The sequence below is a fragment of the Sinohyriopsis cumingii genome, unplaced genomic scaffold (genome assembly GCF_028554795.1).
Source record: "Sinohyriopsis cumingii isolate HCF-2022 unplaced genomic scaffold, ASM2855479v2 utg001923l, whole genome shotgun sequence".
Classification (NCBI taxonomy): Eukaryota; Metazoa; Mollusca; class Bivalvia; order Unionida; family Unionidae; genus Sinohyriopsis; species Sinohyriopsis cumingii.
The window spans coordinates 581,487-594,351 of NW_028316083.1; the positions used below are offsets into that span (position 1 = coordinate 581,487).

Sequence of the window (12,865 nt, forward strand, 5' to 3'; positions counted from 1 at the left end):
GGTTTAAAGCGCTCACCGTTACGGATCATTGCCATCTCACCTCTGTCTGCGCCGGTTCGAGTCTCGGATTCAGCCAATGTGGGTATTTGAGAAAGCTTGCCAGTAGCTTCTCGTGGGTCGGTGGTTCTTTCCGGGGTTTTCCCGGGTTCTTTCTCCACCATTAATACTGGCCGCCATGTATAGCCTATCGTGCTGAAAAATGGCGTTAAACCCAACAAGAACTATCGCGTCTGTGGATAGTATATGCATGGTTGGTTTTTGCTCCTTCTACTGTGTGGATAGTATATTTTGGTTTGTTTTTGCTCTTGACCTCTGTGTGGATAGTATATTGTGGATATTGACAGTATATTTTGGGTTCGATTTTCTTCTTCCGTTTGTGGATAGTATATTTGGTTTTGTTGATAGTATAATAAGGTTTGTTTTTTCGCTCCTTCCCTTGTGTGGATAGTAGATAATATGTGAAGTGAGTGTAGGGAATGTTTTCATTCACGTCCGTGCTTGACAAATATAAAGTCAACGGGTTCGTCATTCTACACAGAATAAAAGAAAATGTCCATATAGCTGTTCAAAGAGTTAAAGAACTAATGGTACTGGATGATGGCTATCACTTACGTGATGGAAAAGCTAGAAAAGGAATTAAAGTATCCTAGTTGCGTAGATTTCGTGACCAGTTTGAAATTAGCCAGAGACCTTGTACAAGGAATGATTGAGGAAGAAGTGGAAAAAATAAGATCGATTCAACCTCTGTATGTGAGAGTAGGAAGTTTGAAGAACGCACTTGACAATGTAATCAAAGTCAGGTGCTTTCTAGAAGAGACATTGTATTGGACTGAGTGGTCCTTTGTAAAGTGGGGACTGGGCCAGCTAAAAAATTCAAGAAATCATAAGAAAGGTACTGAAAGAGGAGATGAAGAAATTAAAGACACATGGGTAAAGGAGACAAAGGAACAAGACAAAAGAAAGAAAAAAGAAGAGTTATAAAGAATCAATAACAACTGGATCAAGACATAGGAAAAATTTAGATCAATGGGCCATCCTGACTGGATGCCAGATAAAGAAATGAAGAAGAAAGTGGGAAAGTGAGGAGCTGGTGGAACAACTGGAGAAAATAGAAGAATCCAACGGACCTTTTCACGGCCACTCATATGCCTCGAAAAGATTTGCTTTCTTGCCTCAATTTTTGTTAGTGCTGCTGTATAGTTGTTTGTATAATGTCTGTTTGTGTTATCTCTGTCTGTGCTCGTCAGGTCCATTCGCGTCAAGCATTCTATGTTTTTTCCTGCTCTTTGGTCCCGATTGAGGTCAGCTCCTTGCAACATTGTTGCTCATCGTCAGTACCGTGACGTAACCTTACATGTCATGTAATTTCCCATTGTCACTATCAATCTTGTCACTATATAACCCAAGGAGGTCTCTCTCTTATTTTCTTCTTACACTCAGTCTCTCTCTCTCTCTCTTGTATAATTTACATCATGTAATTAGGAGACTGGAGATGACTTGTTTTAGATTTCTTGAGAGACTGGCTATTATGAATATGATTGCAGTCATTGTTGTTGTTTTGGATTTAATGCCAATTCTCAGCACAAGACAGGCTATTCACACAAGCAAGTAAAACTGGTGGACAAAGAAATTGTGAGGACCCTAGTAAGAACCACCTACCCATGGGGAAACTACTGGCAGGTTTCTCACATACACGCACCGATCTTAAGCTAAGTAACAGAATAAAGTAAAACAAACAACTTCTGCAAAATTCAGCAAATAATTTATCTTGAATATAAAAGTGAAGACTTAAAAGGAATCCACAGTATTTTGAACTAAATCCAAAATATTCCATCAAAAGTATAAAAAAAAATGTACAGAGTGATCCAGATGAATTCAAATTTTGAATGTGCTGATGTATCAATGGTCTTGATGTATCCCAATGATATAATCCTGAATCTCTTTGAATGAATTCACAATAATAGTGATTAAACCCAAAATTTCAATGAGCATGTTCCTATCAAATCATATCTGAAGTCATCAGTGATATTAGATACTTAAAGTAGAACTAATAATTTCTCTTTAATTCATCCACTGATAATAAAAATGAACATGATGTGGGTCAAAACCTCATTTCCAGAACATTCTAACCTGTAAACAAGGTAAGGACTTTTACTTAAAGTTTAGTAAACAACATGACAACTATCAGGTATATCTATTTTCAATGGAAACACTTTGTCCTGAAAAGAAATTGAAGTAAACAAGATGTTTACAAATGATTATTATCTTAGAGTACAACCTACAGTGATGGGCAAAAAATAGCTATGAATTAATGCTTTAAACATCATCTCAAAATTAACAATCATGGATGAAAATAACCATGTCATGTCATATATAAATGACCCTTACAATCCACAATCGTGGACAAAAGTTCATTAGATAAATATTTCAGCAGATTAAATAATAATTCATTTATATTTTGGGTTACTCAAAATACCCATTTACAAAATATCCAACCCCTAAAGTTTGCATAATAATTAATGATTAACTAATTAGTAAGTAACATGTTTCATTCGAATCCGTCATGTTCAATAACATGTGTAACCAAGCCAAACATAATGAAAAGAATACAAACATTATTCCAGAATGAACATAGTTTGCTATTTATTGTTCAACAGCAACAAGTGTTACTAAGGCAAACAAGATCAATTAAGTTTGCATGGGTCCCAACGGTACTGGCACAACTTTGTTATTGGCCAACTCCATTATTGGCTGAGATCCCCAGTTGCCCTTTAAAAGTGGATTGCCCTTGGACACTGTTTGATAAATTATCTGAACACTGGAGCAAGTGATCAAAGGCTGACATCAGAATATGAAGAATAGCATTGTTTCCTGTGAAATATTTTCAGAGGCAGACAAACACAAGTTAATTTTAGTTTCTTGTGATATTTATTGTACAGCAATTTCAACATTATGTCTAAATACTAGTAAAATAACTGTCCATTACTGTACACAGAATTTCCTCTTGTGACTTTTCAAAATCTATTGCCCTTGGCATGTCTCAAAAAAAATTCTTTGGGACTATTGTGAAGATCATTTCTCTCAAGCTATCTGAGGTCATAATATACTTCTAACCCATCTCCTAGCATCAAGAAAATTTAACGATCATCCTTAATAGCACTAATGCCACCCTTTTTGTAATAAGTGTTATTTCTTACTGCAGAATGTTGGATTGTATGAGTGTTGTCTGTGGTGACATCTGGAGGCCCTCCAAGATGATTTTTAAGTCATTTCCATTCCATGACAAAGTACTTAAATCTTTCCCTCCCCAGGATGTCAGATAAGGATGTCATTATAATGACATTACTATCTCCAATAAGGAGACAAGTTGACCCAAAGGCAATCCTTGTTACACGTTTCATCATCCACTGATCTTGGAAAATAAGTTTTCATTGAAAGAAGAGGCAAATAAACACAAGTTAATATTAATTTCTTTTGATATGTATTGCACCGCAATTTCAACATTGTGTCTAAATACCAGTAAAAACACAATGTCCATTCCTGTACACAGAACTTCATCCTCAGCTTGTGGCTTTTCAAAATCCATTGTCCTTTCCCTGTTTAAAAAATATTCTTTGGGCATTGTGAAGACCATTTCTCTCAAGGTATTTGAGGTCACGATATTTTCTAACCTGCATCCCACCCTCAAGAAAATTAACAATCATACTTAATAGCACATATGCCAATATATATATATATATATATATATATATATATATATAATAATAATATACAGAAATCAATAATCACAATTACTATTTAAATCAAATCTTAGGAAATAAAACTGATATGTTTATGCTTTGACTGTTTATTCACTAATATCAACACCATGCATGACCATGTGTTTTTTCAGTGCACTATTATGCCTAAACATTTTATTGCAAACTTCACATTTCAATGGTTTCTCTCCAGTATGTATTCTCATGTGAATCTTTATATCACCATTATGTGCAAACATTTTCCCACAAACTTCACATTTAAATGATTTTTCTCCAGTATGCATTCTCATGTGCGTCTTTAAATTACCATACTGCATAAAACATTTCTCACAAACTTCACATTTGAATGGTTTCTCTCCAGTATGTATTCTCATGTGCCTCTTTATATCACCATTATGTGCAAACATTTTCCCACAAACTTCACATTTAAATGATTTTTCTCCAGTATGTATTTTCATGTGCCTCTTTAAAATACTATTCTGTGTAAAGATTTTCTCACAAACTTCACATTTAAATGATTTTTCTCCAGTATGCATTTCCATGTGCCTCTTTAAATTACTATTCTGTGCAAAGATTTTCCCACAAACTTCACATTTAAATGATTTTTCTCCAGTATGCATTTTCATGTGCCTCTTTAAAATACTATTTTGTGTAAACATTTTCCCACAAACTTCACATTTGAATGGTCTGTACCCAGTATGTATTCTCATGTGCATCTTTAATGCACCCTTCTGTGTAAACATTTTCTCGCAAATTTCACATTTGAATGGTTTTTCTCCAGTATGTCTTCTTATGTGCACCTTTAAATAAGCATTCTGGGTAAACATTTTCTGACAAATTTTACATTTGAATAGTTTTTCTCCAGTATGTTTTATCATGTGCATCTTTAATTCACCATTCTGTTTAAACATTTTCTCACAAACTTCACATTTGAATGGTTTTTCCCCAGTATGTATTCTCATGTGCACCTTTAATTCACCGTTCCGTGTAAACATTTTCTCACAAACTTCACATTTAAATGGTTTTTCTCCAGTATGTTTTCTTATGTGCACCTTTAAGCAACTATTCTTGGTATATATTTTCTCACAAATTTTACATTTGAATGTTTTTTCTCCAGTATGTATTCTCATGTGCTCCTTTAAACAACTATTCTGGGTAAACATTTTCTCACAAATTTCACATTTGAATGGTTTTTCTCCAGTATGTATTCTCATGTGCTCCTTTAAACCCCTATTGTGACTAAATAGTTTCTCACACACTTCACATTTGAACGGTTTTTCTCCAGTATGCATTCTCATGTGTCGTTTTAAATTATTGTGTGTAAATCGTTTATCACAAACTTCACATTTGAATGGACGTTCTCCGCTATGTATTCTCATGTGCTGTTTTAAATGACCACGTTGGTTGAAAATTTTATGGCAGATTTTACATTCAAATGGTTTATTTGCAATATGTATTCTTTTGTGGCTCTTCAACTCATCTTCCCCATTACACACTTTTGCACAAAAATCACATTTGAATGATTTGTCTCCACTCTGTATCATATCTTTCATTCCCATGTTTTGGGTTCTTCCTCCACCATTAATACTGGCCTATCGTGTGTTGAAAAATGGCGTTAAACCCTACAACAACAACTACAACAACATTCCCATGTTACTTAAAATCATTGCTCTGCTTGAACATTTTACCATAATTTTCACGTTAGACTGGTTCATTTTACTTATGTGTTCCATTGTTCCTCTTCAAATTATCTTGCACGTAAATATTCCATCACAGTCTAATTCACATTTGAATGGCTCATCTCCAGTAGTCTAGAACGCTGGATTATTGCGGTAGTTAATGTTTTTATCGGTGTATATTAAAACTGTTTTGCTATTGCTGCTTACTTATAATTTTAAAAGTTTCTATGATTTTCCCTGTTTCTATTCCTATAAAAAAAAAATTTGTCTATCGAAGCGCATAAATGTAAATAAAACAGAATCACTGGCCCAGATTAACCTACCAAAGGGGGTGGGGGGTGGGAATCTACTCTATATTATCGCGGTACTTGCCTGACATACGTATGGTAACATGCACATAAACATAAAATGCAATTTACCTCTGATAGGGAATATCCACGCTTTAACTGGCCGAATATTTCACCAATAAACAAAAGGATCTAATGATTAAATAAAACACACAAATGTAATTAATGTGGAAATCGATGAATAATAAGATTACAAATTAGAAACAATTATTATCTAACTTTATATGAATGTTGAATGCAATGTGGGCAAAAATTTAAATTTATTATTATTATTATTATTATTGAAATATTACTGATTTCAAGACAGTTTAACTGTTAGTAGTAAAGTGGGGCGATATAGCCTCAATGGGAAAATACATTACGGACCCACCCACCCCCGGGCCTGTATAGCCTCAAGCTTTATAGCCTCAATGGGAATTAGCATTACAGACCCCCCCTTGGGCCTGTATAGCGTCAAGACTTTGAAGCACACCTTGGGCCATTGTAACCTCAAGGGAAATGGAACATGGGGACTATTGGGTCTGTATAGGGACAAAGGAAAGAGAGCGTCTGACGTCACGGTATGGGAGATTGGTAACACAAGCAATTTTCTGACTCATGCTTAAGCCTTATGTACTAGTCTATATCTGTTGCAAATAGGGGAGGTGACGTCACAGGACTGAGCAAAGAGCGGCAAGTACAGAGAGAACATAGACAAGAGACAAAGCACGGATACAACATTTACAAAAAAAGTATTTGGGGTTAGGCAAGAAAGTCATTTCTTTTCGAGGCAAATGAGGGACCCTGAAAAGGGCCTTTGGGCTTATGTTAACATTACACAGAGGCCATCGCATAGGTCTTCTTTTCTTGAAACTTTGTCTGACTTCTAGTCCGTAAATCAGAACCCTCTTCAAACAGCCTTCTCTCCACATAAATTCTTCTTTTCCAAACGCTTGTATCCGTGATTATAACAATGGTCCACGATGATCTGACATACATGGGTAAGTCTGTACGGAACAGCATTGACGATACGAGAGTAGAGGACTCTACGTTGGTCCACATCTTGTGACGAGAACAGGTAATCGAATGCAGCGAACTGCGGTTATTTATAAAGGAAGGAGGATCGAAATGGATTGAGTTGGTTGACCAATCCAAACACGCGTTACAGAATTCAGTCACCACACGGTCAATCCGAAGAGAGCAGTGTGTGACGTCACATCTTCTATATAGAGGCGCTAGCGTTTGTGCGCAGTCAGTCCATGCGACACCGTGGGGTGCACCAGCCGTGGAGATGAAAAGCGATGGAATAGCAACGATACCCAAGTCAACACGAACCTGCTTCCAGAAGAGGCTAATTTTAATTGGGATTTTTGTCGATTTTCTTTCGCAAGAATTTGTTCCTGAACCATTACCTTCGCCACCTTCTCCTTCTTTACCACACGTGGAGAATTTTAAACAGAGACGGAAAGAAGAATTGGAAAAATTTATACAGCAGCAAAAGGAAGCAGAACAAGCTTTTCTTTTTCAACAACAGCTAGAAAAAGAGGTAAGAAGAAAACGACAAGAAGAAGAAGAAGCAGCGAAGAAACAAGGTAGTGAAAATCAAACTGTCACGATACTTTTAGACATTTTAGCAGAGTTAAGAAGTCTGAAAAAAAAATGTATCAGACTTCTTTATTACGACCGAAGAGAAAAAGACCTTCCCGAGATAAACAGCCTACCCCTTTGACTACTCCTGCCGTACCATCCTTAGTGATAAGTACCAAAGCATCATCGACAGGAGGCAAACCAGAAGTAGGCCTTGGCCGTGGCAAAGGCTTAAGGCAGTTAAAGTTGATTGCTTCCCATCCCTAAGTTTGTTGTTTAGACCAACAAATACCCAAAGACCCTTCTCAGGACCACCAATTTCTCTCGAAAAGAGATAATATTTCAATTGCCAATATCAATTAAAACTCAAAAAAGCCCTTTTTACCCCTATGGTATGGGTGAATGTATGAGTGTGTGAGTGTATGTTCTTATTCTAACAATTAAAACCAAGAGACACTTACGTTTTATACTTATTGTATTCTGGTCCAAATTTTACAATCCAATTCACATCACAACATAACAAAAAGTTCTTAGGCTTCTTCTGTGTCTGCCTTTACTCTCTCTGTTTTTTCAATTTCTTCACTTTCATACTTTTTCCTCCACTTCTTCCTCATTTTCTCCCCTTCTTCTTTTCTTCCCCTGTTTCTGTTTCTTCACGTGTCTGTGTTCTTCCTCTTCTTCCTCTCCAGAATCCCTCTCTTCTTCTTCTTGTTCCTCTTGTTTCTTAGGGCATTCTGAAGACCAATGTCTTTTTTCTTGACAATGATAACAGGTATCTTGACTTTTGTCTCTTCTAGCCCCTGCTTTGCTTTTTTGACGGTCTGAACACTCTGAAGGCCAATGCCCTTTCTTCTTACAGATACAGCAAGTATCTTGACTTTTATCTCGAAAGGAGAGTGAGTAGTCCGTCGGATTGTCTGAAGAAAATTTTCTGATGACCCCTGGCAAAGCTCTGATCAAAAGTTCGATCTGTTTAGGTTCTTCCATCGTTCTGCTCGGTTTGAGAGTGAAATAAATATGGGAAGGCAAGACACACACCCTTTATATATACGCTGATCTGCCATGGATAGAAAGTGACCTATGGTGTTTAAAATGTAGTCATTTGACTTTTTGCAGTCAAGATGAAACGATCGCATCCATTTGAGAAGAAAGAAGAAAATAAGAGGCCGAAACCTGATTTATCGCCTCGTACAATAGCTGATGTCTTGGCACAAATTCATGCCAGTGATTTTGAAGATGACATGAGTGAACCAGAAACCAGACCCAGCGATTCTACATCCAGTCAAAGTTCACTACCCTTAGTAAACACTAAAAATTACTATCACATTCGAGAGATGGAAAAGTGCTCCTCTAGAAAATTTAGAACCACTGCTTTCACTTACAGGGTGAAGTTTAAAGATTTCAAAACCGACGTACCGCTGAAGAAAGCAGAGGGCTTCATCACCGAGGTGTGGGATTCTTTGTTAACCACACTGAAACACCAATGTCAAGCCAAAGAAGACGATCGCTTGAGACTTTCCATTCATCATGACGGTTTGAAATCCCCTGTTTGGATCGAATTTAGTAGCCCAGTAGAATTGACCCCTTCCAAAGTCGTGGACAAGATACAACACGAGCAACAATCTAATGACTAATTTCACATCACCGACGGAAAAGCGACACTGTTCATGACTCACGTCTCTCTCCCAGAGGGGACCGGACAACGCAGAAAAGTGTTATTGGTTGACGACCTTCTCAGCATTTAGCGTAGCATTGTCCAAATTAATAACACGCAAGACCACATGTGTTTATCCCGTGACATCGTGGTGGGATGAACGTATGCCAACAAGAACGACACGTTAGAATGGAAAAGAGCCTGGAAAAATATTCGACAATCCGACCGAGCCAAACAACGAAATGAAGCAGAACTCCTGCTACAACAAGCAGGCCTGTCCAAAGACACACTCTGTGGCATTCCTGAAATGCAAAAATTGCAAGACGTCCTAGCTCCACGCTACACCTTGAAAAGTGCACCCTCAAGAAGTGCTTGGGCCTCTCTTGTTTCAAGGCCAAGATTTTAAGGATGGAAAATACATTCACGTCTATTATCACAATGAACATTTCGATACCATTACGAGTATCACCGCATTCTTGGGATACAGTTATTATTGTGAGAAATGTGACTATGGCTATAACAATCGAGAGCAAGACAAGTATTGTGGTTCGAAATGCTCAGGATGCTTGACCTTTCAACCTTGTCTGGACGGAGGATAAGAACGAGTGCATCGTCCTGCTTGTCAGCGAACGTTTGTCAGCCCTACCTGTTACCAGCAACATCTGAAGACACAAGGTTCACAGCAGAAATGTGCTTGTCAACTGCTGAGATTGTGTGGTACGTGTGGACAAGGCATACTTACCAATAATGCTTAGGCACACGTATGTTCAGGAAAGAAACGATGTCACATTTTTCACCAAATCGTGGACTTGGAACACCAATGTTACATTCAAAAATACCAATCCCAACAGGAAGATGACAAGAAGAAAGGGAATTTCATCTTTTGTGATTTCGAATGCATGAAAGAGACTGGCATTTACATTCCTAATTTCGGCGTGGCTCATCGAGCCTGCGAAAAGTGCATTGCCCTCAGTGCAGTAAGATTCCTGGAGGACGTGAAAAAATATTTCGAGGACAGAATGCGCTAGCCGAATTCGCCCAATGGGTTTTAGACCCCATGGACGAGACGTGAAGCCAAGAGGACATGGAACGTTACGGAGATTGTCACTGCCATACCACGGTGATGGCCCACAATTTCTCGGGATACGATGGACAGTTTCTTTTGAGATACTATACGGAACAAGGTACCGCACGTCCTAAAGTGACTTTGAATGGAGCCAAAATCATTCCCATGCAAGTAGGACAAGTACAGTTTAAAGATTTGATGAGCGACTTGGCCATGCCTTTGAGTCGAATGCCTAAAACGTTTGGAATGACAGAAATGGCTAAAGGTTATTTTCCTCACTTTTTCAATACCGAAGCCAATCAACATGCCGTTCTACCCCATTTGCCTGAGGCTAAAGACTACGACCCCGACAACATGCGTACAGAACAACGAGAAGCTTTCTACGCTTGGTACCACGCTCACGCCTCAGATCCCTTCGACTTTCAGGAAGAAATGTTAAAGTATTGTCGTTCCGTCGTGGACATTTTACGGCGTTGCTCTGGAAAATTTCGAGAACTGTTCATAGAACACGGAGGGGTCGATCCTTTGAAAGAAGCTTGCACCATTGTCAAAGCGTGTTCCTTAGTGTACATACAACGATTCATGCCCGAAAACACCCTAGATGTCATCAGTCCTCAAACGACCATTGGAACGTATTCGGTGGATGGCTGGGACTTAGAAAACCCCAAGATCATGTACGAGTTTAACGGCTGCTTATTTCACGGTTGTCCGGTCTGTTAAACTGATCGTGGCACTAAAAACCAGTTTTTACAACGAGCCATGGAAGACTTGTACCAGGCCACTTGTCTGCGACGATTGAAGTTAGAACAGCAAGGACACCAAGTGGTCGAAATGTGGGAACACGAGTACGATCACCGTTTGAAAACCGATCCCAAGTTTAAACGCATCCTGGAAAGTTACTAGTGGGTGGACCCCCTGAACCCGAGGGATAGTTTATACGGAGGAAGGACCAATGCCACCTGTTTGCTGTACCAAGCCGACGAAGAGAAAGGAGAAGAAATCAAATACTTATACGTGTGTTCGCTGTATCCTTACGTGTGCAAATATTGTCGCTTTCCTGCAGGGCACCAGCAATTGCTGACAGAACACATCGACCTGGCCAACATTCGACAATACGATGGTTTAATCAAGTGCAAAGTCTTGCCTTCCACCGACTTGTACCATCCCGTGTTACCTCACCATTGCAATGGCAAACTGATGTTTCCCTTGTGCCGTACATGTGCCGAAACGTGCAACCAAGATCAACCTTGTCAGCACACCCAGGAGGAACGCACCTTGACGGGAACGTGGGTCAGCGTGTAAATTTTCAAAGCTCTGGACCTGGGATACCAACTGTTAGAAGTATGCGAAATTTACCACTTTCCCAAGACACAGCAATACCACAAGGTTGACCCAATTCAGAAAGGCATTTTGGTTGACGGCGTGGATGCCTTTTTGAAACTGAAACAAGAAGCCAGCGGCTATCCTTCTTTGTGCCACACTCCCGAAGACCAAGAGACATTCAAAGAGAAATACCGGGAACAAGAAGGCATCACTTTAGACCACATCGAGAAAAAAGAAGGCAGGCGATCGTTTGCCAAAGTGATGTTAAATTGCTTGTGAGGTAAAATGGCACAACGACCGTGTTTACCCAAGAAGGAGTATTTGACAGAACCTTCCAGTTACTTCTAGATGATTCACGACAAAACCAAATACATGAAACACGTGGACGTCGTTCGTGAGGATTTGATCTTGGTCAATTACGAAGAAGACCTGGACTCTGTAGAAGCCGACGAATTTGGAAATGTCATCATTGCTGCCTACGTAACAGCCCATGCTCGCTTAAAATTGTACGAAGCTTTAGAACTATTAGGGGGTAGCGTCATGTACTTTGACACGAACAGTTGTATCTACATCGATTGCATAGGTCAGCATCACCCTGACATCGAAGGAGACCGTTTAGGAGCCTGTACAGACGAACACCGCGACGAGAAGATTTTAAGTTTCGCTAGTGGCTTTCCTAAAAGTTACGGCTACGAATACCGGGACAAACAAGGAGAAGTGCACACGGAGTGTAAAGTTAAAGGATTGACTCTCAATTATCGCACCAGTCAAGTGGTGAACTTTGGCGTAGTGAAAGAAGCCTTGGAATCTGGAGAGGATGGAAACTTTAAAGTGACCACCTACCAACCGAACAAGATTGTACGTTTACCCCTCTCACCAAAGCGTCAGTCGACCCTTGGAAAAAGTCTATCAAATCGTGTACCAGAAGCGAGTGCGGCTTTCCAACCACTTCACTTTGCTGTACGATCACGTCAAGATTGGTCAGCATATAAAAAGGAACAATGTGCAAGATCGATAGTTCATTGTGACTACCAAGACCAAGCGAACAGGATGAATCCTTTGAAAGAGAAATAGTTCAAGTTCGGGGATTGTAAAAACAATTTACCTTCCCATAGTGTGACTGGTAATGGATAGATAAGACCCATGCATTGCAACGGAAAATGTCAGGAAGGAAACTGTAAGTGTCCATGTGGTTGCCATTGTAATTGCGTAGCGGACTACGATCCTGTGTCTTGCGATGAGAGTGATGTTGTACGCTGTGACTTCAGTGATGCAGTAAAGCATCATGGGAACTTTGTTCTCACAACTACTACTACTACCACTACACCTATGGAAAGTGATGCTGTGCGTGTCAAATTTGACGGATGCGAAAGCGATGGCGCTCCTTATCGTGGACACTTTACTGGTTTTCATTGTGGATGTCAACCTTCACGTCTACAACCCTACAAATGTCATCCAGCCCTGAGCAAACT

The 12,865-nt window shown here is 39.2% G+C and overlaps 1 protein-coding gene across 1 annotated transcript in view; it reads right to left on the reverse strand.

Moving 5' to 3' along the window:
* Positions 1 to 1,762: 1,762 nt before the first annotated feature.
* LOC149771365 (uncharacterized) overlaps positions 1,763 to 12,865 on the reverse strand; it is a 61,783-nt gene continuing 50,680 nt past the window's right edge. The window contains exon 5 of the mRNA XM_089948548.1: positions 1,763 to 5,350. Within this exon, the coding sequence (XP_089804674.1) occupies positions 3,848 to 5,350 (1,503 nt within the window). The 3' untranslated portion in view covers positions 1,763 to 3,847. The remainder of the gene's footprint in view (positions 5,351 to 12,865) is intronic.